General features: G+C 44.1%; 1 protein-coding gene across 2 annotated transcripts in view; it reads left to right on the top strand.

Moving 5' to 3' along the window:
- Nucleotides 1-535: 535 nt before the first annotated feature.
- LAMA1 (laminin subunit alpha 1) overlaps nt 536-26,425 on the top strand; it is a 172,367-nt gene continuing 146,477 nt past the window's right edge. For both annotated transcript variants that reach the window (XM_075532720.1, XM_075532719.1), the window contains exon 1: nt 536-692. In XM_075532720.1, the coding sequence (XP_075388835.1) occupies nt 629-692 (64 nt within the window). In that variant the 5' untranslated portion in view covers nt 536-628. The remainder of the gene's footprint in view (nt 693-26,425) is intronic.

Genomic DNA, 26,425 nt, shown 5'->3' with positions numbered 1-26,425 from the left:
ATAATAATTAGATACCAAGGATCCTTCCTGTCCTCTTTAGGCAAACAAAGCGAAAAGCAAGTTACAACCCATTTTCGGAAAAATCTTCACCTAATCCTAGGCCACCACCAGCCCAGGGGAGATGGCTGGGCAGCCAGGCCAGGTCCCACCACAGAAGGCGCTGGAGGGGAGGCCATTCTCTGTGGCTCCTGGGCCCTGCGGGGTGGCAGCCAGCCCACCTCGGGGAGGGCGGGAAAGGTCACGGGGCAAATACTTTCTCGGAATCCATAGGCCCAGGCCGACTGCAGCGGGTTTTTGCCTTCCACTAGCCCCCTTGTCCTCCCTCCCCCGCCCCCCAACTCGGACCCCCGTGACTGCAGCGGGTCACACCAAGGACGCAGTTGGGGAGCGCGGCAAGCCCTTCCCTCCTCCCGAGCGCTCTGGGCCCAGCGAGTGGCCCACGGCCCCGCAGGTCCGAGCAGCAGGCCGGTGGACCCTCCCCCGGGGAGGGGTGGGGCTCGGCAGGGGGTGGGGGGAGTGTCGCCGAGGTTGGAGAGGACCGCGGAGCCGGGACGCCACAGACCTCGCTCTCCTCCGCCGTCGCCGAGCCGGGCCGCTTTCTTCCCGCGAGCGGCGGGCGCCGGGCAGCATGCGCGCGGGCGGAGCGCTCCTGGTCGCGCTGCTCTGGGCGGCCGCGCGGTGCCAGCCGAGAGGTGAGCTGGCGGGGACGGCGCGCGGGACAAAGCCGCGGCCCGGGGGTGTTGGGACACGTGGGTCCCCTGGGCGTCCTTGCGGTCGAGTGGGTCCCTGGCGGGGACCGAGCTGGCTGGGGCCCGCTCTCTGGATCCGCCGGGAGTCGGCGGATCCGGCCTGGGGTGTGCGGGGGAGGCCGGGAACACCGCGGGGCTCCGGTTCGCCGCGCAGACGGTGGCGCCGGAGGAGGCGGCGTCCCGGCGCTCCGCTCCGAAGCGAGGGAATGAATGGGCGCAGAGTTCTCCGAAGTCACCCCCATTGTCCTGCGGCGGGACGGCCGGGCGTCCCCGGGGGTCGCGGGGCTGGATCCCCGGGGCTCCTCCCGGGCTGCGCGCCTCGCTGGGGGAGACGCCGTGGGCAGCATGTCCAGGTCCCCGCGGTGGCGTTCGGGCCCCACAAACGCCGCCTGCCCGCGGCCCTTTGTGCCCGCTCCCGCATCGGGTCGGACCGCTGCCCCCGGGCCGCCCAGGGACGAGAAGGCGGACTTGCGCCGCTCGCGGCCGGCGGTGGCGGCGGCTCTGGGCGTCGGCTGTCAGGAGCACGGCACCCCGGGCGAATTTGGAAGCCGGGGAAGCAAACGCTGCTTCCCCTGGACAGGGGCCGCGACCGACCCCCCTCGCCCCAGGTTTCGGCCTCAGCAGCATTGCCCGGGGCTGGCGAGGCGGCCCCGCGGGCTGGCCGTGCGAACCTGCTCCCGCACTCCGCACATCCCCACGGGCACGTGCTCAGAGACGCAACTTTCCCGAAAACCGGTCAAGTCCAAAGTAGGTGGACCACAGGAGCGCCCCAGTCGTGGGAAATGTGGCGCTCAGCCGGGGCCCGCGGGCTGGCACCTGGGAATCCCGCGCGGCCGGGAAACCGACGTTCCGTCGTAGTCCACCCAGGAGGGAGCTGCCTGTCTCCGGGGGCAGGCTTTAACCTCTCCAAACCTCTCTGACTTGGGTCAGCGCACTGAGAGCGCACAGACCCGGGTTTCCCAAGTGCTTAGCTCAGTGATATTGTTCTAAGAAATGGAAAGTCTCCGCCCGAGGAAGCGCCCCGTGGGTTTCCGTGCCCCTGGGGCTTTGGCCTTGATGAGGGTTGTCTGGAGAAAGTGCAACAGCGTGGGGCTTTCCAGCTTGGGCATGCTGCGGGAAACCGCGCTCGGGCCGGAGCCCTGGCGGCCTTCCAGCAGAGTTGCCAGCCCTTTTCCCAGACCTGATGGCGCTGGGGGTGCAGCGTTGGGCCGTTCTCTCCACGGAGCTGCTCCGTGGGCCACAGGTCTGCTCCCGGAAAGACCTACAAGCTCTCACATGCTAGGGGCAGTTCTGCCCTGAAGAGGGCTGGAATCCAGTTGAGGACCATGGCGGGGTTTCTGACTTGGGGTTCCTGCCCTGAAGTCCTAAGGTGGTGCAGTCGCTGAAGGAGAAAGGTGGGAAGTGCGTGTCCAAGGTGAAGGCGCCTCAGGAGAATGGTTGGTCACTGAAAACCCTGCAGGGCACAGCTCTCCTCTGACAACCAAGCGTCCCCTTGCCCCCGCCCCACCCCCCACACACCCCACTTTCCTGCCAAAGATCCTGCAGGGGCTCTGGATTCTTTTAAAAATAATTTTGTACCTTTTTTGGGTATGTAGCATGAGTGATTAATGAAATGGCATATATCTAAATATATATATATCTTTGTTTAAAATTATGTGTGTGTGTGTGTGTGTATAGTCATTTAAAACAAAGAAACTGACCCGTGTTTCATCTGCTGAGTTTGCTATCTGGTGCTTATATGGCTGAAAATGATCATTATTTAATAACAATGAGGCGAATCAAATTCCTAAGTCATTTTGAAGCCTCTCTAGGTAACCTCACAGCTCACAGGATATGACTCAGTAACTCAGGTGTATTTGAAATACAACCTCTTTCAAGTGCACTATATGCTTTTCCTAAGCATATATATATTATAAGAGGTGATATGCTTCTAACAAGAATGTGTTCAGTCTGTGTTACCTGAATTAAAGTCATAGAATTACAGTTGCTTCCTGGCGTGGCTCATCTTTTCTGCTTTAAACCATCCTTTCCTAAGTGAAAATAGAGCGTTCTCATGGAGGAGGGGTGGGGGAATCCATGAAAGAAAATCCATTTCCTTCTCCTAAATGAAATGGCATTCAAATTTAGCATACTCTCCAGTAAAGTGTGTGGGTGTGATTGATTTCAAAAGCACATTTTTCTTTCCTACAGCTGGAAGCACCAAGGAAGGGCCAATAACAAATATTGATTTTCTCAGTTGGAACCAGGAATATGTGTAGTAAAAGCATAGCTGTCTCCCTCCTGTGTGTCCCAGGCGATGGCCAATTCCTCCTCTCCCTTCCTTTTTTATGGACTTTGAATGTAAATCGTACATCTGCAGTTATTTAATCTAATGGGGCAGATACTTCAAATGCAACAAAGATATGAAATAAGCGTGGACACGGATGGATTGTGCCACTTTTACAGGAGTATTGTTTTATAAGCCAGTATCATTGACTGTTTATAGGATAGCTTATGATTTCAAGAGAATGACCTTTGAACCACCCTACCACTTTATAAAAATTGATCCAGAAAATCCTTTGGATATTTGTTAACATCAGTATTAAGTTTATATGGGGCAGTGATACATATTGTATCCTCAAACTTCAAGTGTTTTATCCCCTGACTTTACCAGTTGTGGTACATTGGGCAAGATACTTAATTTTTTGGTGCTTCAGCGTCACCATCTACAAAATAGAAATAATGACAACCTTGAAAAGATAGTCATGATGAAAGAGTGCACGCAATGTGTTTGGACTGTGCTTAAAACAGGCTTACCCTTCGATGAGTATTGTCTTTGAACATCAGTATCACTGTCTTATACGATATGATTGAGGATGCCCTTTTCCAAGTTATATTCTCCAAGATGCATAATGATTTAAAAATCTGGACTCTAAGTTTTGGAATCAAATAGTCTTGGGTTCAGATACCAGACCTGAGACTCTAGTTAGCGTTGACAACGAACATCTCTGAATTTATGCTTTAAAGCTATAAAATGGATAGGGCTGATTTGATAAATTAATACACGAACAATGTTAGCGTGGGCTTGTCACACAAGTGCAATAAGCGCTGGCTGTTATTAATGCCGACCTGGCGGCACCTAACAACAATGTTGTGCTGGGCAGGCCAGTTCCTCATCAGGGGCTCTCTCCCTGTGCCCCTGGTCGTTGTCTATAGCCAAGTGATCCCCAAAAAGCTGTACACCTGTGTCCTATGTTTTCTTCCTACTGCTGTCGCAGGCTAGGAGTTGTTTGTTTTTTCCATGTGACAGTTCTCCTCAGCTTTGTCACCACTAGAACTTGTCTAAACATTGATCAAGAACCACTCACAGCCTTGTTTAAAATTCCTGACACCCCATAGCAGTCAGGAATATGTAGATGCTCCAAGAGCTTGCTTAAGCCTCCTTCCATGTCTCCCCATTTTCCACCACTTCTTTAGCACCTTGCCTGATGTTCCCTGAGTCTGGCTTACTTCCATCCTCCTGTGTGGAAGGCTGTGGTCTTGCCTGGTGTGCCCCTTTCACGTCCCTCCCTGTGGCCTCAGATGTATGCCTTTCCCACCCGTCTGAGCATACGCACACAATGGCAGCCATGTACCGGACTGGTGGTAAACGAGGCTGTTGGTGGTTGACCCGGCACCCCAGAGTTCAGTGGCATCATCTTGGGCATACCTGCACCTGCTCTTATAGCTCAACAGTATTTCCTGGCACACAGGACCTAAGTGTAGGATGAATCTGATTGGGTTAGAAAATCCTGGAAAACCTTCCCAGTCTCCTGCATGTGGAGTTTTCTTGTTGGTGCCCTTGGCTTGGTTCCTGGTGCTTCTTGCCCTGATTCTATTGTTCAGGTGCACCGTGCGTGAATCATTGCCTCATTTATCTACCTCCCCCACTAGCTGGGCGTTTTTGAGGATAGTGGCTGCTGTATTCATGTCTGTGTCTTCATTGTCTTACAATATCCCTAGCAGATTATGGCCAGTTTGTGGAACTAAAATGAGATAAGACTCAAGTAACTTTTTAGAAAGTATTATCTTTGAGTAGATAGCATGGTACGAAATTCAAAAGACACTAACAGGTATGCAGAAAAAAAATTCTTACCTTTCCCTCTTTTAGTTCTTTGGTATTCTTGGAAATGCCTGACAGACGATTATTAAAAGCAAATATTTCCTGAAGCATCCTATTCCCTAGTAGTTTATACATATGTATATGCAAACTACAACCCCGCTCACTGTCATCGAGTCAGTTCTGACTCACGGCGCCCCAGTAGGGCAGGGTAAAACCGCCCTTGTGAGTTTCCAGGACTGTCATGTTTTATGAGAGTAGATAGCTTCAGCTTTCTGCTTCAGTGCAGCTGGTGGTTTCAAACTGCTGACCTTGTGGTTAGCAGCCCAATGTGTAACATCTATGCCACCAGGGCCCCTATATATGTATATCTAGTATAAGATTTTTTTTTAAAGTTTTTTAAGCCAGACCAGATTTTTCAGGGAGAGATAACCAGGCTTGTCTTCTGGGTGCCTCTAGATGGACTTGAACTTCCAGTGTTTGGTTTCAGGGCTGATTGTTAATCATTTGTGTCATTCAGTGACTACTACTAGTATAAGATGGGTGCCATTTATTTCCTGGCAGAGAAAAGATCCCTTTCTATGCTGCCTCCTGCTACATGTTTTCAGTGTACCTTATACAGGCTAGGTACCATCACATGATAAATGTGCCTGTACTTGAAATCATCAGTCTGCAACTTGTCCCTTTGAAGTAGGTCTTGGGCCATAAAGCATTAAAAATATTTTTTGGGACACTTATAATGTAGAAAAGTCATGTTTGAGAACAGGTCTACTAGAAGTCAAAACTAAAGAGATATATTAATCAATAAATATGATCAATTATGGGGATACTAAGACACTGTAAGTTTTTAATTACTTTTAAAGTAATTCCTGATGGATAAAGTTAACGCTGCATCTTCAATCCAGAAGTTAATACTGGGAACAGCTGGAGAGAACTCTGGCTCGTAGACCTTACAGTCCCCAGCGATGTTTTCATGAGCAAAGTAAACACTAACCTTCTAAGAAAGAAAGATGTGTTTTCAAACTATCTTTCTCCCCACAAAATACTAATATGCAATAACAGGTAGTTGAGGTAATAAGTGGGGTTTAAAATTCATAAGGAAGAACAAATACCCTTTATAGAATAATTTAGTTGAGGTCATGAACTTAGATTCTGTTGAAACTTGCCTGTCAGGGAGCTATTTCAACATAAAACAACGTGCTAGATTCGAGTTCACGAAATTTTTCTATCATGGGGAGGATGGCAGTTTATCCCCGGAGTAACCATTTCATATCTCCGAATTCTTCCTCTTGAGTCTTTGTTTCCTTAGGGCTGGATCACGAGCCTTCTTTTAGTTAACTTGTTCCCAGTGTCTTTGTGTCATGAGAGAGACAAAGCAGTGAAATTCTAAATGCGTTAGTGTGGTCGATAGCATTGTCGTCCAGGTAAGCATTTAGGGCCGAGACTGCGGGGTAGAAATCCATATGAGCTTAGTTTCAGTGTGTGCGTTTTTTACCTCTTTTGAATCAGCCATTTGAAGTTGGATTCTTCATTCCTGACATTATCTTTGAAGTCTGATTTGCTGGCCCAGCAGGCAGTGTTGCTTAAATTCTTGTGCCAGCAAAACCTCCTGTAGAGCTGGTGGGAACGTCAGCTGTAGATCAACGAGTATTTATGAGAAGCGCTATCTCTTCTCATCCCCTAACCGATTTCCTGCATTTTCTTCCTCTGCACCACGTTTTCCTTTAAGAACCTTAGGAGGCTTTCGACAACAATAGTGATAGTAAAGAAAATGCTTAAGTTTAGCCCATCATGTTTAGTTAGGCTGGAACACATAGAAAGAAAATAAAAATCCCCATCACCACGCTGATTATCGTATATCACAGACATTTAAGCCTATTCCATCTCATTTAACAGCAGAAATTGACTCACGGCAGAGGTTCTCTAGCTGTCGTGGGTCGAACACAAGGAATTCGTCCCTTCTCCAAATGCGTCCGCTCCATAGTTCTCTCAGGGAATGCCATTCTCCAGTTTCCTTGCCTTCTTTCTTTTCATATCCCCACTTCCAAACTGACCCTCAAAATGTTACTTGTGTTGCTTGTTCCTCGCTGATTACCGCAAATCTCTATCTGTTTCAGTGACTAGAACTATAACCGACTGCTCCTAGCAGTCTCTAAGTGTCCTTCAACTTAAATGATTCCTCCGCTGTTAGAACAAGGCTTCCTAATGTCACTGTACTTCATAAGAGTTTCAACTTCTCTCTCCTTCAGACTCAAGTGTCCTGCCTCACGGCGTTTTCTTTGCTGATCCTTCGGCTTTGCTTGCAGTCTCTGGCCCCCGGGTCTCACAGCAGCTGGCCTGTTATCTGCCGCCTCCATGTTTTCTTCATAGGACTCCCTCTCTGACAGCACACCCCAGTGTGACTGGACCACCACTTTCCCATCAGAGCACAGCCCTCATTTCTCTGGACCGTGTCAACAGGTCCATTTCTGAACTTACATAGTCTTTTGTGAAAAATCAGGATTCACAATGACTCAGAGTTACCATCTGGACCTCTTTCGGATTGCTTTCAAGGTGAACAAAGAAGAAACTTTTTTTTTTCCTGATCAAAATCTTGCCTCTAGCATTTGTTTCAATACACAGATCCCTCACTCCAAACTCACTGATATCAAGTCGGTTCTGACTCATGGTGACCATGTAGGACCCAACAGCCCGTGTGTGTTTCCAAGACTGTCGATGTTCATGGCGGCAAAAAGCTTCATTTTCCTTCCATGGGTCAGCTGGCAGTTTTGAACTCCTGATCTTGCCATTCACAGTCCAACTCATTAACCACTACGCCACAAAGGCTCCTTCACAGACAACTACGCGCATGTATTCTAGTGCTTAGACCTCAGTCACTGGCAGAGGGAGGGTTGTCCCAAATTCCAAACTCACTGTCATCAAGTCCGTTACAGCTCACAGCAGGTACTCACCTCCCCCCCCCCCCCCGCCGACCCCAACAAGAGACCTGGTGGTGTAGTGGTTACTTGCTGGCTTGTGATCGGCATGGTCAGCAGTTTGAAACCAACAGCAGCCCTGTGGGAGAAAGACTGGGCTTTCTAACCCTGTAAACAGTATTGTCTTGGACACCCCCGGGGGTCAGGATTCCTCAACATTGGCTTGATGGCAGTGGTGAGTGAGTGACTACTCTCCCACAGTGCCCTGGGCTGCCAACTGCAAGGTCAGTCATTTGAAATCTCCAGCCAGTGCGCGGGAGAAAGGAGAGGTTTTCTGCTCTTTTAAAGGAAGAGTTACAGTCTCAGAAATCCATGGGGGCAGTCTTTGGAGGTTCCCATGGAATATTTTTAAGGGCTGTTACATCTTAAATAGTTGACACAGTATGCTTTAGTCTGCCCTTTCTTGTGACAGGGGATGTTTTGTTATGGGCTTGTCTTTTCTATTCAGATTTCTAAAGGTCTCATTCATTTATTCCTTCATTCATTCATTGATGTGCTAGACCAATATTAGAGCCTCTTCTCTGCCAAGCCTTAAGTCAGAGTGTGCAAAGGCTAGCAAGGCAGTGTCTGTCTTGAGGGGCCCATTCTCATCTGCCTTCTTCACTGTGGGTACAGAGTACATCCTGACACCCGTATAGTTGGCAGTTCAAAACCACCAGCAACTCCTTGGGAGAAAGACTGGGCTTTCTACTCCCCTTAGACAGTTCCAGTTTCGGAAACCCACAGCATGGTGTAAATTTGCATAGTCTTGTTCGTGTTTTGGCAACACACTCACTCCCCAAAGGCTCTTCTTTCTTTTAAAAAAACTATGTTCGGCTGTGGGTGACATTAGGGTCCATCCGGTTTTCAGATAAGTCCTAGTATTCCAATGTTGATTAATTGATTGAATCATTCCATCATTTTTTTAAAATACGCACCCCAAATACTCTCCATGTTCAGGCATCATTTTGTGCGGTGTCCTTCCCCTCCCAGCCCCTTAACTTGAACAAGCCGCAGGCACCTCTTTCAAGGGATTCATCAGGACCACCTCCTTTTGTCTGACCCAACCAGCTAATCTTCACTTGTACCTTCTAGGGTTCAGGGACTCCAAAGTCTAACTCTTCTCATTCACCTTGCGCTCCTGTTCTCGGAGCTTGTCTTTAATTGGTGATCTATTCACTTAGTTTTCCTACCACTTTTAGAACTTTTCTTTAGTAGTTAATCTAGAATTGCTATGTTAGTCTGGGGAGACTAGAGAAACAAATCCATGAACACATATATGTGTATAAGAAAGAGATTTATGTACAAGAGCAATTGAACATTGATAATCCAGTCCAGATCAAGTCCATAAGACTGATATTAGCCCATATTTCCAATATTAATCTATAAAGTCCTCTCCAGACTCATGAAACACATGCAATGATGCTGAATGCAGAAGATCACAGGCCAGTGGGGAGAAAGTCTTCAGATCCGGTGTCATTGGAAACATCTCAGTGCTGGCAGGGGTCTCTCTGGCTTCCGAGGTCTGGTTGTGTCCATGTGGCTTGTCTTCTGCAATGTCTCCCAGGGAGTAGCAGAGAGGAAAGGCTATCTTCCGCCTCCAAGGAGGAAGTACCAGATTTCCCAGAATTCTCAGGCCATGCCCACACAGAAGTCTCATTGGCTATCTCCAGATTGACAGCCTAGACTCCACCCCTACACTCTTAATCCTTAAATTGCCTCCAGATTAGGTGACGACCACAATTTCCTTTCCACCCACACTCAACAAGAGCCATTCTTCCTTCTATGTCCCCAACATCACACACACACACACACACACACACACACACACACACACACACACACACCCTTCCACATGCGTAGCACACACACATAAATCCTTCCACACCCCTACACACTTGCACATACACACACGACCTTTGGGACAGCCCCCTACCTGGCTTTTCTGCAAGAGCTACTTGGAAAGGGATTGTGTGGGCAAGCCCTGCATTGAGCAGAACCAAGTTCTGGTTCATTTGCTGTGGGATGTAGTTTCTTCCAGAAGGGTCAGTCCAGTTGCAAGTACTAGGATGTAGTCTAATGGGACAAGACAGATTTCTGAAGGCCCAAAGAATTGTTGACATTTGAAGCTGACTTGTCTTAATGGATGGCAACGTTAACTATGTCATTCAATCATTTGATGACGAGCTTTGGTAGATTTCTACTCTCTGCTGAGCAATACATACAAGGTCCTTTGTGCTCTGACCTGATCGGACCTTTCCACAGTCTTTCTCCTACTGTTAGCTATAGCCTGTCCTTTCTGCGCTGTCGGTGGTTCTCACAGTGTAACAAGGTGACTGACTCAGGTCTCAGTGTCTTTGAATGACACTCTAAGTTCACTACACCCGGGCGTTCCTCTTTGCTACGTCCCCAGCGATCTGTCCGTTCGCTCAACCAGGACGTCAGTTGATGATTATTTTTAACATGCTTCTAACCCCAATATCAGGTCCACTTGTTGCTCTAGATTATTCTTGCCCTAAACGAAGAGAGAGTCCTTATTAAACATGACATGTCTTCTGCATGGCGTTTCTCTGCAGCTGAATGATTCTGAGTTCAGAATGCGCTCTCGTTTGTACTTTCAGGCTTGTTGCTGATCATTGTTGATAGCCCTGGTAGCTAAACATTTTCATACGAAGGAGAGGTTATTGTAGGCTCTTCCCTGTCTGCCTGGAGAGGCCGTTTTGCTTAAGTGGAGAAACAGCTGTTCTCCTCCAGGCACTCAGGGCGAAGGCAGCCCCTCTTCTCAGGAACAGAACAAAGGCACATAGAATTTATGTCACAGATGGATTTTTGTTTGATAAAAATCACTTTTTGCTTAGTGAAAGAATGGTCTATTCTCTTCAGAAATATGAACATAACATTTCCTGTGTCTTAAGTGGTTTCTAACTTTCTTGGTTTAGCTTTCGTTAGTATAATTGATTCAATTAAGAGCTGCTTCATTTCATGTAGTAAAACTTCCCCAGACCATTTTTGCAAAAGATAGATTTCTGGAAATAAAATAATTTCAAATTCAACAATTGTTCTTTTGCTTACTGGTATAAAAGAGGCTCCGCCAATTTAGTTTTGCAAGAGTAAGTAAAAATGTATTGCTACAAATCATAAAAGCTTCTATTAAAGTAATTATAAAAATCCGAGGATGCTGTTTCTATAAACTTTGAAGGCAGTGTTTCTATCTCTCCCAGTCCGCTCTTAAAGTATTTGGCTCTCTGAATTTATAACCACGTCAAAACATAGTTTTGTAACCTTAAAAGACTCAAATGGGGCTTTTTTTTCAGTGGTCTTTGAGTTATGGGAATGACGAGAAGTGTGAAAGATTCAGAGTAGGCCCGACCGCAGGGTGGATGAGGTACAATTTCCCAGGCAAGTTCTCGTAGAAGAGCCCTGGCTACTCCAGAAGAATTGGCAGTGCCTTGTGAGGGAAAACAATCCCTTAGGATGGCGTTCTCCGACTTTTCGGACCAATGCAATTTTCAAAGTTTTAAAATTTTCTCCCTAGGCAGCCCCCATGATTGACTTGTGTCCTTCAAGAAAATCTATCACAGTTATCCCATTGGACTCCCCCAAAGCAGTTGCCAATAATCCTCTAAGTGGACTTCCCTGTCCTGGATTTAACTGGTGCCGGAGATCCCCTCGGAAGCCACGGTTTGGATTGTACCTTTTGGTTTTGACTGCGAACCGCAAGGTCACCAGTCTGAGATCACCAGCCTCTCCGGAGGAGACAGGTGAGGCTTTCTGGTCCCATAAAGACGTCCCGTCCCAAGTGAGTACGTGGCAGTGAGTTTGTGCTTGACTTTATTTTGAAGTCTTCCCAATGAGATGAACTCAAAATCAAACTCCCTGCCATCAGCTCTGTTCCTACTCACAGTGACTGGAGGGGACAGATCCGAGTCTCCCTTGTCGCTGCATCGAGCAGCCCGATGCGTAGCCGCTGCTCCACCAATGACTCGTTGCAGCCATCCACTGAGGACAGAGACACATGTAAGCGTGCTTTATCTGGAATAAACCCGTGCATGCATGTAAAAATTGGAACCCGAGGAGCAATACATATTGGCTTATCTTCATATAAAATATTTCCTGTCTCGTGGTTTAATGACTAGAACCTGCTGAGAAAGGGTGAGGCGGCTAAGGGTGCTTATTGCCCCACAGTTCCTACACGAAGCGATCACAAGCGCAGACCTGACCATCTTCTCTGCAAACGCTCACCTGAATCACAATAAAAGGCTGTTGAAAGCAGAGTTTAGAGCAAACCCCGACTTACATGTTGCATATGATCGTTGTTATTATTTGCTGTGTAATTGGCTCCGGCACACCTCTGGTTTGTCCAAGGAGAAGAGGGCTCCATCGGGTTTTATTCAATGCTTTTTCTGAGGAAGCCAGCCCAGCTTTACATCCGAGAGGCCTCTGAATGGTTACCAGCCGAGCCCTTAGCGCTTGGTACAACGAAGGGATTGCTACACCTTAAGAACGTACATTTCTTAGCAAGCACATCCCAAGCATGTTCCCTAAGTTTGGTATAATCACACCCCTGTTCTTTTAGACATTCAAATCTCCCCCGAGTCATGAGCATACCTGTCCGAAGCCAATGTCTGGATGACCATCCTTTAAGATTCAGGCTACAGTATGAACGATTTTTTTTATATCTAACTCGTACAAAAAGAAGGCATATCTCTTATTTTTAGCAGTTTTTTTTAGGTATTCTGTACATGCCGTAACATTCTAGTCATTGGTAGATTTTTTTAAGTAAATGGAATTGTGCAACGGTCACCAAAAGCCAGTTTTATGGCACTCCCAACATGCCATGTCCATCGGCAGTCCATCCCACCCACATCTTCATTCTTGCCCCAAACAATGGATGATTTGTTTTCTGTATTTTAGATTTTCCTTCTTTGGAATCATAAATGCAATATTACGCAATATAGTATTTTCCATCGAGCTTCTTTCCCTTAGGATGTGTCATGTTTTTGAGGTTCGTCCACATTGTAGCCTCTACCAGTGGTTTGCTCCAATTTATCACGGAACAGTATTTCGTTGTGTCTACATTACAAGGTTTGCAAAGCTCTGTGTTTCCATCCAATTCATCTTTGAACAATGTAGAGATTAAATGCACCAAGACCCCGTGTAGTTAGAATCCACATAGAACTTTTTATTTCCCCCAAAGTGAACTGCTAATAGCCTCTGTAGGCTGGAAGACTCACCAATATCATAGTCAATGAACACATATTTTGTATGCTACATTATATACTGTGTTTTTACAATAAAGTAAGCTAGAGCAAAGGAAATGATAAGAAAATCATATAGAAGAGAAACTATATTTATAGGACACCTTAGTAAGCTCAAAAAAAAAAAGGTTTGTGCCTAAGCTCAATAAATAGGTAAGCAAATAAATAAAAGCTTGTGCCTAAACTCAAAATAAAATAAAAGCTTGTGCCCAATCTCTAATATATACATATATGTGTGTATGTATATTACACATTAGGTAGCTAATTTCAAGGTCAGAAGTTCAAAATCACCAGCTACTCCACGAGAGAAACATGAGGCTTTCTACTCCCCTGGAAATGTACCAAGTCGGAAACCCAAAGAAGCAGTTCTACCCTGTCCTGTAGGGTCACTATGACTGGGAATCAACTTAACGCAGCATTGTTGTTGATAGGTTGGTTTTGACCGCTAGTGACCCTCAGCACAACAGAATGAAACAATGCTTGCTCTGTGCCATACTCACAATGTTCCTGAGTCCCTGGTTGCAGCTGCCGTGTCAATCCAGCTCATCGGGGGCCTTCCTCTTTTTCACTGTCCCTCCATTTTACCAGGCGTGATGCCCTTCTCCAGGGACTGGTCTCTCACGATAACATGTACAAAGTATGTCAGATGAAGTCTCGTTATCCTTGCCTCTAAGGAGCACTCTGGCCATACTTCTTCCAAGACACTCACTTGTCCTTTCGACAGTCCATTGTACTTTCTAGATTCTTCGCCAGCACCAAAATCCAAATGCATCGATTCTTCTTCAGTCTTCCTTATACGGTGCGTAACTTTCATGTGCATATGAGGCAACTGAAAATACCATGGCTTGAGTCATGCACACGTTAGGCCTCAAAGTAACATCCTTGCTTTCTTTTTAATATTCTAAAGAGTTCTTGTACAGCATATTTATTAATGTAATGCATTGTCTTATCTGTTGGCTGCTACTCCCATGAGCACTTACTGTGGATCCACGCAAGATAAAATCCTCGACAACTTCAAAATTTAGCATCATGCTACCACCTATTTGTCCAGTTGTGAGGAGTTGGGTCTTCTTGACATTGAGCTGTAGTCCACACTGAAGGCAGCAATCCTTGTCCTTCACCAGCAAGCGCTTCAAGTCCTCCAAACTTTCAAGGTTGTGTCATAGGCACATTGCAGGTTGCTAATAAGCCTTCCTCCAATCCCAATGCCACATGCTTGTTCATAGAAGCCAGCTTCTCTGATGATTTGCTCAGCACACAGGTTGATGAAGCGTGCTGCGAGGATCCAGCCCTAACACACCCTTTTCTGATTTTAAACCAGGCGGTATTTCCATGTTCTTTTCTCACACTGCCTCTTGATCCATGTACAAATTATGCATTAGCACAAGGTAGTATTCTAGAATTTCTAGTCTTCTTAAGGCTACCCATACTTTATTATGGATTAGCAATCAATTGCCTTTGTTTAGTCAGAAGTACACATCTTTCTGGTATTCTCTGCTTTGAACCAAGATCCATCTGAGATCAATAATGATATCCCTCATTCTAAAGTCCTCTTCTGAATCCGTCTTGAACCTCTAGCATCTCCCTGTCAACACACTGCAGCAACCGTTGTTGGCAGTGCTTTGGGCCTATGCATGTTGGCTGAGTGGTGGGAAGGAGGTCTTGTCTCGGGGGTGGAAGGGGTGGAAAAAGTGGAGGCGATAGCAGGGGAGGCAGAGGAGGCAGGCATATTTGGTGCAAATTGATGGAAATACATCATAATGTGTCTGGCCTTTTGCTTTTTTGTTTCTCTAATATATATGGCGTTATTCTTTCTTTCACTGTTTGGGTTAGCTGTAGTGCCCGTATTTTATACGTGCCCATGCTGTAAAGAAGGCAAAATCCATCTTGGATCATTGGGAGCCTTCTGACAGAATGTCTAATGTCACGTTGTTTTCTGACACTGCTTCTTCTAAGTCCTCCTTCTCATTGTCTAGTACTGGCTAAGCAGTGTTTACCTCCACCAAATCATCTTCTGTTAATTCGTCTTGTGTTGGGCCTGTTAGCTTTTCAGTTCCTCTGAGAGCTGTATCATGGAACCCCTAGCACCCCTACCTCCTCCTCCTCCTCCTCCTCCTTCTTCTTTTTTTTTTTGTAGTGTGTGTGCTCTATCCACACTGTGGCTCATTATTTCTTAGGTTGGCTCTGTCTTAAATCCTGTGGAGCCCTGTCCATCATCTGTTTCAGCCTTGATAGTTTTACACCTCCCTTTCTAGAATAAGGGAGACATCTACCAGATATTAGAAAGCTCTTCTAGCCCTGCTGATATGTTCTCCTAGGGTAAGGTGACCAGATGTCCCGCTTTTGATGGGACAGTCCTGATTTTTAACAATTTGTCCTGTGTCCCGTGGCGTTTTTAAAAGTCCCAATTTTTGGAAAGAATGCATGACAAGCTAGCATATACAGTTTACGGCTGTCATGTGGCTATTTCGCCAGAGTCTTATCAATGGTGTCCCACTTTACCGATGTTAAAACCTGTTAGGGTTCACCCCTCTACCCTCAGCTTCTGCCCAAAGTGCTTGGCCAAAGGCAGCAAACAGCTCCCCCAAGTAAGTGTCTGGAGGGATCCTATTCTGTGAAACTTCTATCCTAAGGCACTCAGTTTACTCCGTGAGCTGGGAGCTTACCCATGTGTCTGACACTCTCGCTAGTCTAGCTCTTGGTCCTGCTCTGCTGCAGGTGTCGCATCTCTCTCTCGCTTGGATTGAGGAAGTTCGGTGCACAGGGATCTCAGGGCCCAAACGACTTACACGTCTCTTGGATCTTCTTTTTGATAGTCGTGATTCCCATGTTCCTGCTTCCTCAAGTGGTTCTTTTTATACATAGAGGGGCTACAAAATCAATCATTCCTTGTGTTAGTTCTAAGCTTTTATAATGACAATTAATCCTGTTAGCAACAACTCACAACTGAAGCACAGAATCCTATTAACATCTCCCCCACCTTTGGCTACCCAGACCCATTAGCAAAAGCGAAAATGAAACCAAGCTGAGTGGACCCACTCAGTAATTGGGGGCCCTTACAATGACTAGAACTTCGAGAGCCACGGTAAATACTTAACTGCACCCCCACCCCCTTCATCCCGCTATCTCAACCAGACCTCAAAATGGCTTTCCACATCTTGCCTTGTGACCCTTTGGACTTGCACCTTGGACAAGTGCGCCTTCTAGCACCCCTCTCAGACTCCGTAAGCCTTTTGATGCTATACATTGCAGTTTTAATTTACAGTTCCCTAATCACTGGTGATGTTGTGTATCTTTTTCTAACAGCTCATTTATAATCAATATGTGCTTTCCTGTGTCTATTCAGTGGTTTGGTCATATTTAATTGAGTGGTCAATTTTATTATAGAAGGAGAAGAATTCTTTATATATTCTGGATACAAGTTTTTGGTCAGAAATGTGATTTGCAGATGTTTTCTCCCAGTTTGTTTTCTCATTGGTGTGTTTTGGAGTGAAAACATTTAAATTTTGGTCAGGTCAAATTCAAAAAAATTTTCCTTTATCAGTCAGGTTCTGCTGTCCTATCTGTGAACTCTCTGGTGAACCTGGCTTCTCTTGTGTTCAGTTATAGCTGGTAAAGCATTTGGCACCTTGATGCTAAATGATTGGTTCAGAGCTGCTGGTTCATGGGCACGTGTGCATGACAGACACATTAGGCACATCCAGAACCACTCCATTTGATGGACCCAGTGGAGAATGGAAACGTGGAGGCGCTTGTTTATAAACCATGACAAATGTAGTGACACTGAACGTAGAACATTAAGCTGAGGGGAACTGCACAGCACAAGTGCCAGACTCTCTTCCAGGGCCCGAATGCCAACTCTTTAAAGCCCCAACAAGAAACCTACAGATGAGCGCTAGAAGTGACAGAAGGAAAGAGAAGGGATCATGAAGCTTTTGAAGGGTTTTTAGAAAAGCTCTTGGGAGTGTTGGGCTGTTTAAACACACCAAATTAATTAATACTCTTTAGTACTTTTTGTTAGTACTTTAAAAACATAGACATTTAGATCATCCTAAATTGGTTAAGTAAATTAAATGTAACTCCATTTTAGTTAAACAGAACTGTCAATATTCAACTTACAGGCTGTCCTGTGGTGAACTTTCTTTTGAGGATTTGCAAGGTTGGTAAGGAAGAAGTAGTGACTTGTCTTGGACAATGGGAATAATCAGGAAATTTAAAGTGTGTTTGCATGTTTGCATGCATATGCTGTGGTGATTTGGATGTTATCAATGCGTAATAGTGACTCCCTTCTGGTAGAATCATTAAATTGGTGTTTGTGGTGGCAAATTTTTTTTCTTTCATCACTGCTATCAAATTGATTCTGACTCACAGTGACTGTCTAGCACTGGGTAGAACTGCCCTGTGAGTTTCTGAGACTGGACTGCTTTGCGGGAGACGAGAAGCCTGCAGTCTCCCGGAGGAGCAGCAGGTGGTTTTGAACTGCTGACCTTGCAGATCTCAGCCAAACCCAGCTTTGATGAATGAATTAGGTTTTTCTTTGCAGTTAAGCTTGTACTGCGGAATCCAAACAACGCTCTTGTGGGAGAAGAAGGCATGTCCTTATCATCAGTATTTTTCTGCTGATAATATGTGTGCCCAATGGATTCAGACCACTCATTTATCTGATGATTAAAAAATTTGCAAACTCAACTGCCTCTCTTTGTCAAGGACACTTGGGAGGCATTGCTATGGAAACGGAACTCTTCCCCAAGCCTGCTAACTCCTTTTGCCCATTCCCACCCTTGTTTTCCTGAGATTAAACTTCCCTTCATCTTCCCACGTAAGAAAATAAAAAGGCAGCTCCTGGAAATGCCCCCACCCAACGCGTCTGGGTTTTATTTTCCTTCGCCGCTGTTTGTGTGGGTTTTTTGTTTTCTTTCTTTTTCCTTTCTCTCATCTCCTACTTTTTTTCTCCCTTTTTTCCTGTGCTTGAAATGGCTTTGGTGCCCACCGAGGGGAATCTCTAGAATATTTCAAGCTTTTCTTTTACTAACATCCATCAGAAACTAAATTGGTGTAGTCCAAAAACCAAGTGTTTGCTTTGGCGGGAGGGATCGGACACAGAGAGGGGCCACTCTAGCTAGTGCTTTTGTCTGTAGCTGAAAGGGCTTTGTGCCTAAAGCGGGCACGCTCCACGTTGTTAAAATTCTCCCACATGTTGGCTATTTTCTTATTTGAGTAATAAAATAATAGATTGGCAACTTTGGGATACTACTCTTTAAAAATCATCGCCCTATTTTATGTTAAGCAAGTGAGACTTTTACTCATTTAAACCCTAGTCATGGTGTTATATTACTTTAAAACATTCTGAGACACTAATTATTTGATATACAAAATGAGATCATTTCATAGTAAATGAAAATTATTTAAATTTATTATTTTTTCCCAATCATTTTATTAGGGGTTCGAACATCTCTTATCACAAGCCATGCATACATTAATTGGGTAAAGCATATTTGTTCATTCATTGCCCTCATCATTCTCAAAACATTTGTTCTCCACTTAAGCCCCTGGCATCAATTCCTCATTTTTCCCCTCCCTCCCTGCTCCCCCCTCCCTCATCAACCCTTGATAATTTATAAATTATTATTATTTTCTCATATCTTACACTGCCTGATGCCTCCCTTCACCTAATTTTCTGTTGTCCGTCCCCCAGGGAAGAGGTTATATGGTGATCCTTGTAATCAGTTCCCCTTTTCCACCCCACCCTCCCTCCACCCTCCCTGTATCACCACTCTCACCACTGGTCCTGAAGAGATAATAATTTTCATTTATAATAAGTAATTTGAAATAGGATTTCTTTACATGGTGTATTCCTGTTATGACAAACACACAAATGTACCTTGGAAGCAGTACAGCGGAGGTGCTCCCCAGAAGCGTGGTCCGTTTGGGGCATGGGACCAGGGGAAAGCGGTTCCTGGGGAACTGCAGCGGGCTTGGTCAGTTGCAGTCGGTGAAGGAGGAACAGCCTCAAGGAGAAGGGTGACACAGTGGCTGCTACAGAGGGCTCCCGGGGGACGATTGTGAGGATGGAGCAGGACGTGACAGTGTTGTTTTGATATGTTGTACACGGTGCCAACATGAGCCAGCGCTGACTGGAGGGCACCTAATAACAACAAGTACATTTTGACAGAATGCCTGCTCGCTAATGAGTCATAAATCAGGAAGAGCGCATCAGGTGTAAGCAGCCTCTAGGAACTGCATGGAGTCAGGAATGTCTATGCCATCATGCACAGGTATATTTATATTGTGTTCTGGAAAAGGGAAAAAAGAGAGTTGAAGTTCAGATACATTTTTGCCACAATATGTAAATAATCTCCTGAACATGTTTTAAGGATTGGGGATGTGTTCCTATAAATAACTAGATCGAACCTTTATTCCCACTCCTTTCATGTATTCTGATAGTCAGCAATATTAAAAAATCATGTGTCTTGAAAACATACTTTAATTTTAAATACAATAAATCAAAGTAAGACTTATTTTTTATGATAGCGATGTTACTTGCCAGGGAAGGAGAGGCTAAAAGAAATAAAACGTTTAATTAATTTCTTCAAGGTATCTCGCTTTCTGGCCCAAGCAATAGTGACGGCACTGGAGATGGGGCACACACGTACTGTCCCTGAGCTGGAGACAGCTGTCTCCACAAGCCCATTGCCTCAGCCAGTTAAGACTTCACTCTCCTCCAAAGCCTCCCACTCACTTCCTCCTCTACATGACGGAAGGGGAGGGCTCCTCGAGAGAAAAGGCGGAGAAGGAAAGAGAGAGCTGCCTGTGCCACTGCCTCTGCCTCATCCTCCACTACACCCTCCGGGGTCACAGCTCAGGGGCCGGAGCGCCACGGGCCCACATGGAAGGCAAAGCCGACCTATGTGGGGTCTCTGGTTTTATAGGCCAATGTGAATATGGACCATCGTTGTTCCCTCTTCCAGTCAGAATTCTAAGGACTGGCTGACTTGGCTATGTTGCACGACTTACTCATTCATTTCAATACCTCAATGGAGTGGTACAAAGAGATGGATTTGAGGACTTGACAAACTTGAATTCTGCCTGAGCACCTTCATCCAGAAGTTGAAGGTCTACTCGAGCCCCCTCAGGGTGTGTATGTGCCATCCTCCTGATGAGGAAACGAACGTCTCTCGGCACTTTGTCAATGAACAGTACAAGTTCAGTGTGAAGTGAACAAAGCAAAGAATAATACTACCACTTTACCTGTGTATTTCTGTCTCCTTCTTTTATTAAGGAAGTATTAGCATATTCTTTTATCTTTACTGAAGAAACACTTTTCTTACTTCAGCTTCCAAATAATGAGAGAAGAAATGGTTGACATTTTTTACCCGATCATCTATAGTGAGGTCCTAGAATTACAGGGTTTGGGTTGTTGTTTTTATTGTTGTTTTTGTTTTGTGGTCGAGGGTGGAGTAAGGTAGGGAGTGCTCAGGTGGAGTAAGGTAGGGAGTGCTCAGGTGGAGTAAGGTAGGGAGTGCTCATAGAGATCATCATGAGAGAGATGGGAAATAGAAGTTCGGAGAAGGGGACCTTCCCCCAAATCCTGATGATAATCTTGATTTTTAAATGGGTGCTTTTCATGTTCTAGGGATACATGACTGAGAGGAGATTCCTCATTCGTTTATGCATCTTTCATTCAGACTTTACAAAGCGTTACCATAGACAAGATGCTCCAAGTTAACACAGACATGGTTCTTGGTTCTTGCCCTTCAGAAGCTTACAAACCAATCAAAAGTTGCCTTATTTTTTGGAGCAGGGTGACCAGGGCAGAATTTACGGGGAATCAGGTCAGTACAGTAGAGATCTCTGTTCCTGTGGGGAGTGCAGCGATGTGCTGACTAATTTAGGGGAGGAACATATACCTTAAAACAAGGGGTAAGTAGGCCATGGATGGATATTGGGAATGAGTGGAGGGGAAGGAAATTGAAACCACACTGCAGACAATGAGAAGAGCCATTAGAACTCAGCCCTCTTATTTCTGTCCCTATTATTGCGGCCCAAATGGTTTTCTTGCTCTAAGCTCTCTCCTCAAATCTATATTAAATCGTGTTGCCTTTTTAATATGATATTATCATAATCTTGGGATAGGTAGTTCTCTTCTGAATGTGAGAGCCTTCGGGCCAGGGATAACTCATTCATTTAGTATCTGGGAGGTGACTTGGATCATGCTTTATGCCCAAGAGTTTCTCATTTCCTCCTTTTTCTGACTCATGTGTAAATCAAGAAGTTATCTAATTTGAAGTCGTCCATTCGCCTAAAAGTCATGCCATTGAATGATAATAATAATCCATATAGTATCAAATGCTGCTGAGGTATTCAAGGAATTATCATCGGTAGAGTTGCTGCTGGTTTGAATCCTGTGTCTCACAAAGTGTGTGATCAGAAATAGAATAGCTTCTTTCTAATACCAGACTTAAATCAAAGCAGTGAGTAGGGGAGCGAGCTTAGTCAGTGTGGGAACAACAAAACTGATGACTGCTCACAAGGGTCACTCATTTCACTCTTCAAAACCTTAAATTATTCTTGTTCAAATCTCTCCATGGATTGAGTAATTAGCTTTGTTTGTTTTTAAATGAAAGCTTCTGACACCCAAAGCTACTTCGATCATTTAACCATTTAAGATGTCTGGTATATTTATTTCATTCTGGGGGAAAATGATCAGAAATATTGACTCAGATCCTTGACCTAAGAACTGCAAATCATGATTTTGGCAGAATATCACATGAATTTGAGTATGAGTCAGGTGAATATGAGGGAAGATTATAAAGTGTGGCTACTTGAGTCTCCTTCATCCACGTGTCCATTGATTCCCAACAAAACATGCTTCGACACGTATGTCTCTGTCAGCAGGGAATGCCTCTGACACGTTTCCTCAGAATACATTTGTCTTGGTCTCAGTAGATTGTTGTTTTTTTGTTTTTCTTTAAGGTCCAGTCACCACAGTGGCTTCTATTGGACCAGTTAAAGCAGAGAGACCAGCTTAGAAGGCTATGGCGATTGTTTCTGACATGCGGAACAGGTTATCTTAATAGATTTTCTCAAAGGATGTAGAACAATGATGGGGCTTATTATGAAGATATTTTTTTAAATGGAGAACAATATTGGTGAGAAAAAAGGCCAGAAAGCTTGCCCTGAGAATTTTCATTTCCCATCACTACAATGAACCTTCTTAGTCTTTGAGGGAAGGAAGGACCGTCCTATGAGAATTTCCTTGGAAAACCAGATCCTACAAACCTAAGTTTATCACTCCTAACTTTTCAAATTCCCTAAACTAAAACCATTAAAAGGAACACTATTTGAATCCCTCTGGAAGCCAAAATTGCCATTTGCTAGGGTATCAATTGAAGCGCACAGCATTCCTGAAAGCTTCGAGACATACCAACATCACCTACAGAAGTATTTAGACTATTTTGAGAAACAATCATTTCACAGTTTAATATATTTATTTAATAAAGGTTTCTATGTTTTCACAAATTTCAAATGCTGTTTTTCAAAATGGAGAAAAAAGGCCTCTCACCTTCTCTTACAAAATTGCTTCAGGCTCTGAACCATTGCCTCTGAATTATTTGAAAAATATTGATGAAGAAGTTGTTATATGGTGAACCTCATAATATAGTCAGTGTTTCAGATATTTACTTTTTTAGACTGTAAAGTTATTTTCTGCTAGGGAAATAAAACCAAACAAGACCCAGGAACCTCTAAAGATAAGTGATTAAACTAGCCCAACGTTTCCCAGCTTAAAGCTTTAGTAATTATATGTCGTCGCTTTGTTGTTCATAAGCATGGGGGCAATTTTTCACCTAATGTTATTAAAGGAACCTTCCGGTAGATTAAATGTAGTCCTGAAATGCACATGAGAAAGTCAAGTGTATTCAGGATGTGAAGACGGGGTGATTAAAAGAAGAATTACTGGTGAGTGAGGAGGAATTTAGTTCATGATCAGTGAATTGTGGCATTCTCTGGTCTGGCTTGGTGGGCTAAGCTTTGGGCTGCTCATCCACCAATCAGTGTGGGAGAAAAAGGAGGCTGTGTGCACCCGTGAAGACGCGGAGCCTCAGAAACCGGAGGGAGCAGTTCTATTCTGTCCTACAGGGTCACTGTGAGTTGGAATTGACTGAAAGACAGTGGGTTTGGTGGGTTTGGTTTCAGCTGTTAGTAAAATATACTGATAGGGAAATGATTACATTGCATCGCCTGAATGGAAGAAAAGCTACAAATTGAAAATTCTGAATTGCCGTAACCACACCGAATTAAATAAATTCTCTTAGCAAAAATGCTAGTCTAATTTATTAAGTGTGTGACCAAGTAGTGGGAGAACCCTGTCATATCTGATAACTGGATCGTGAGCCCCATGCATCGTGCCATGCTGCAGCCCTCATGCTGCCTTCGATTCCTGTGTGTAACACCACATGCTTGTCCTTGGTAGTTCCTTGACCTTGAGGCCCTTTATTGCGCTATGAGTTTCTACTCCTTTTCTTACTGAATTCTCATGCAGTTTTTATTTGGTGGAATGTTAAATAGTCATTGGAATGATTCAGCAACATGAGGGATATTATTTAAAATGTACTTTTAAAGTATGTTTTCTTTAGATTATGTTTCCAATTTTTTCATCTTCTTAAAATGTGTTCATATGCAACAAAATATACTAAATTTAATAAGCAAGTACTACCTTTTAGTGAATATTTTCCCTCGAATATTGACTTATTTAGAAAGAAAGGTTTTGTTTCAATAAAAGATACCGTAGGTATTTTTATGGGATTTTTTTGTGTATAGTCATGCTGATTAAGGAAAAATAAAGTTCTATAAAGCCTGATGCTGACTACTATATCTGTGATGCTTGCCAAAATTATATTAAATTTATGTTCATAAGATTTGAGTTCCTTTTTCTCTGTGACTCAGGGCATAGAATCCTTCATGGAGAGAGTTCAGGGTTCAGGCAGCTTTACCAAGTGGGAGGGAGTTCTAGGCAGTAAGGAAAGCCTAGTAATTGGAGGGGAGAAAAAAGTGCAGGGGGTGCCATTTGTTAACTGGTCAAGTATTTGTTCTTGATGAAGAGCCTTGTGACCTTGATTTCTTTGCTTGCCTGTGTCCCTCTTCACTGGTCTGTTTGAAAGAAATGGATAGAGCTGTGGGGAGTACAAATCTTTAAGCATATGTGGGATGTGCAGGCAGAAAACGTTGCTTTAGTATTTGGATTAAAATATTACAGTTGAATCAAGTGACTAGAAACATATGGTCATACAGGATAATAGCACTCACTACCAAACATCATATATACCAATATATACTAATCACTATATATTATGTAAATCTATGTGTTAAGATTAGCACTTTAATTCAATACCTATTTTCTCTTGGAAGACTCAGGGTCTAGTAACTTGTATAAGATAATTCTATTAAGTCATTATTTCATGTGAAATGTCTTGAAAAGCTTTTTTTCTCTTTAATAAAGGTAAGTTTTTGAATGTAGAAATAATTACAAAAACTACTATTTATTTTATAACTTAAATTATTAAAATATTTATAATAGAAAAGATCATTTAAAATCTAGGGAATTCCTAAAAAATAAAAATTGAAGCCATAAAATCTTTCTACATTACTGAAAATATATTGTACTGCTCCAATTTTCATTTGATAGGAAACTTTCAGAAATTGTATTGGCTATATGTTCTTTATCATGAAAAGCCTGTCTTCTATGATCTTTGAAAATCAAACTTCCGTAAGTTAGAAAATTCCCATTAAGCAAAAACCCTTCCACCATCCATACGTTGCATTCTCAATTTACAGAGTTCAATTTCCTTCATATAGAAAGCCTCTTCGGTATTATGTCGACCATTGTTCCTAGAGCTTTATAGAACCTTCGCTACTGGTATTCTACTTTCGTTAGGTAGACATATCTCTAAGGAACCCATTGGAGTTACTTTTCTCACAGTCACTTGGAAATAATTTTCTGAAAAGTTAGACCTGTTCCCAGCTGCTCATGACAAAAAGTCAGTCTTGACAAAAAGAAGTGTCAGAGGCAAACATTAGTGCAGAACTGAAAAGAATTTTGAAAACCGGATCTTTGTTTTCTAAAATTTTATGCATTGAAAAAAACATGAAATAAAGAAGGAAGAGAGAGTGGGCGAGTGAGAGTGAGAAAGAACACGTTGATAATGATAAGAAAGACCATGTATGTATTGCCAAGACGAAGAGTTCACTGTGTACAGAGGCTGCTCTTCCCGTAAGTGGCAGGCAAATGTGAAGCTTGCACTGGAAGCTTGCACTAAATCCCATCTCCCCTGCATTTTATTATACTTACGATCAGAAAGTTGAAATAATTATACAGCGAATGCCCAGATTTTACAATTAATGTGTCTCTGCACTTGCTCTGTACATCAAGCCAGCTAATTTTGGATGCATCTCAAAGTGAGTTGAAGACTTAAATAGAACATTTCAGCATTGTACATTAATGTTTACAATTCTTATTTTTAAGTCAAATCTATCTACATGGAAATATATACATCTGCACACATTGAGATGTGATCATTCTATGATTTTTACAACTATAGATGTTTATGTAACTCAAATCTTTATATTTTGTTTTCAAATTATTTTTTTTTATGGTTCAAGGATTTATTAAGTCATAACATGCAAAACAGTGCTAATTGCATTAGCAAAAGATCAGTGTAAAAACACTCCACAATTCTGCATCGGTCAATTTAAAAAAACATTTGCTCTAGTGATTGAAAGGCCCACCGCTGTGTTCTTGCCAAGGTGTCCGGTGTAGAGAAGGTGGTTAGCACGGAGCTTACATCACGGACCCACAGGAGAAGCTACGAAGGGAAGCGGCGTGTCCACGCAGGTGAGGTCGGGTTAGTTAGGTTAGTGTTGGTCATCTGGCAAGACAGCGAGGTTAGAGAAGGTGCCGGTGGAGGCAGCCCACGCTGTTTTATCAACGGTCAGGCAGCCACACACAATCTTTCCGCCTAGTTACTAGGGCCCTAAGGGGAAGCATTTCACCAGCGTCGAGGAAAGAAACTTGACCACGCAACGCACTGGAATCTACAAAACCCGGTCTAGAGCGTTCTCAGTCTAGGGTGGCCAGAGGTGAGGATGCCGCTCAGGGGAGGGGTGGCAGGCACGGGGGAGCGGGGGCTGGGGACACAGACCACTCCCGTCCGTCGTCTCCTCTGCTGCACTGGACAGAAATTCGCCTTTTGAAAGATTTGACCCGTGACACTTTTATTCAGTTTTGTGATACAATGTATTGTAAATCAATTGCCACTTCAGATTCTGTCAAAACACTGTCTTCGATCACTTCAAGTGTCCCCGGACACCCCCCCACCCCACCCCCCAAAG

This window comes from Tenrec ecaudatus, chromosome 15 (assembly GCF_050624435.1).
Source record: "Tenrec ecaudatus isolate mTenEca1 chromosome 15, mTenEca1.hap1, whole genome shotgun sequence".
In the NCBI taxonomy this organism is placed as follows: domain Eukaryota; kingdom Metazoa; phylum Chordata; class Mammalia; order Afrosoricida; family Tenrecidae; genus Tenrec; species Tenrec ecaudatus.
Note: the sequence above shows the minus strand (reverse complement) of the source record. Positions and strands in the feature narration are given on the sequence as shown.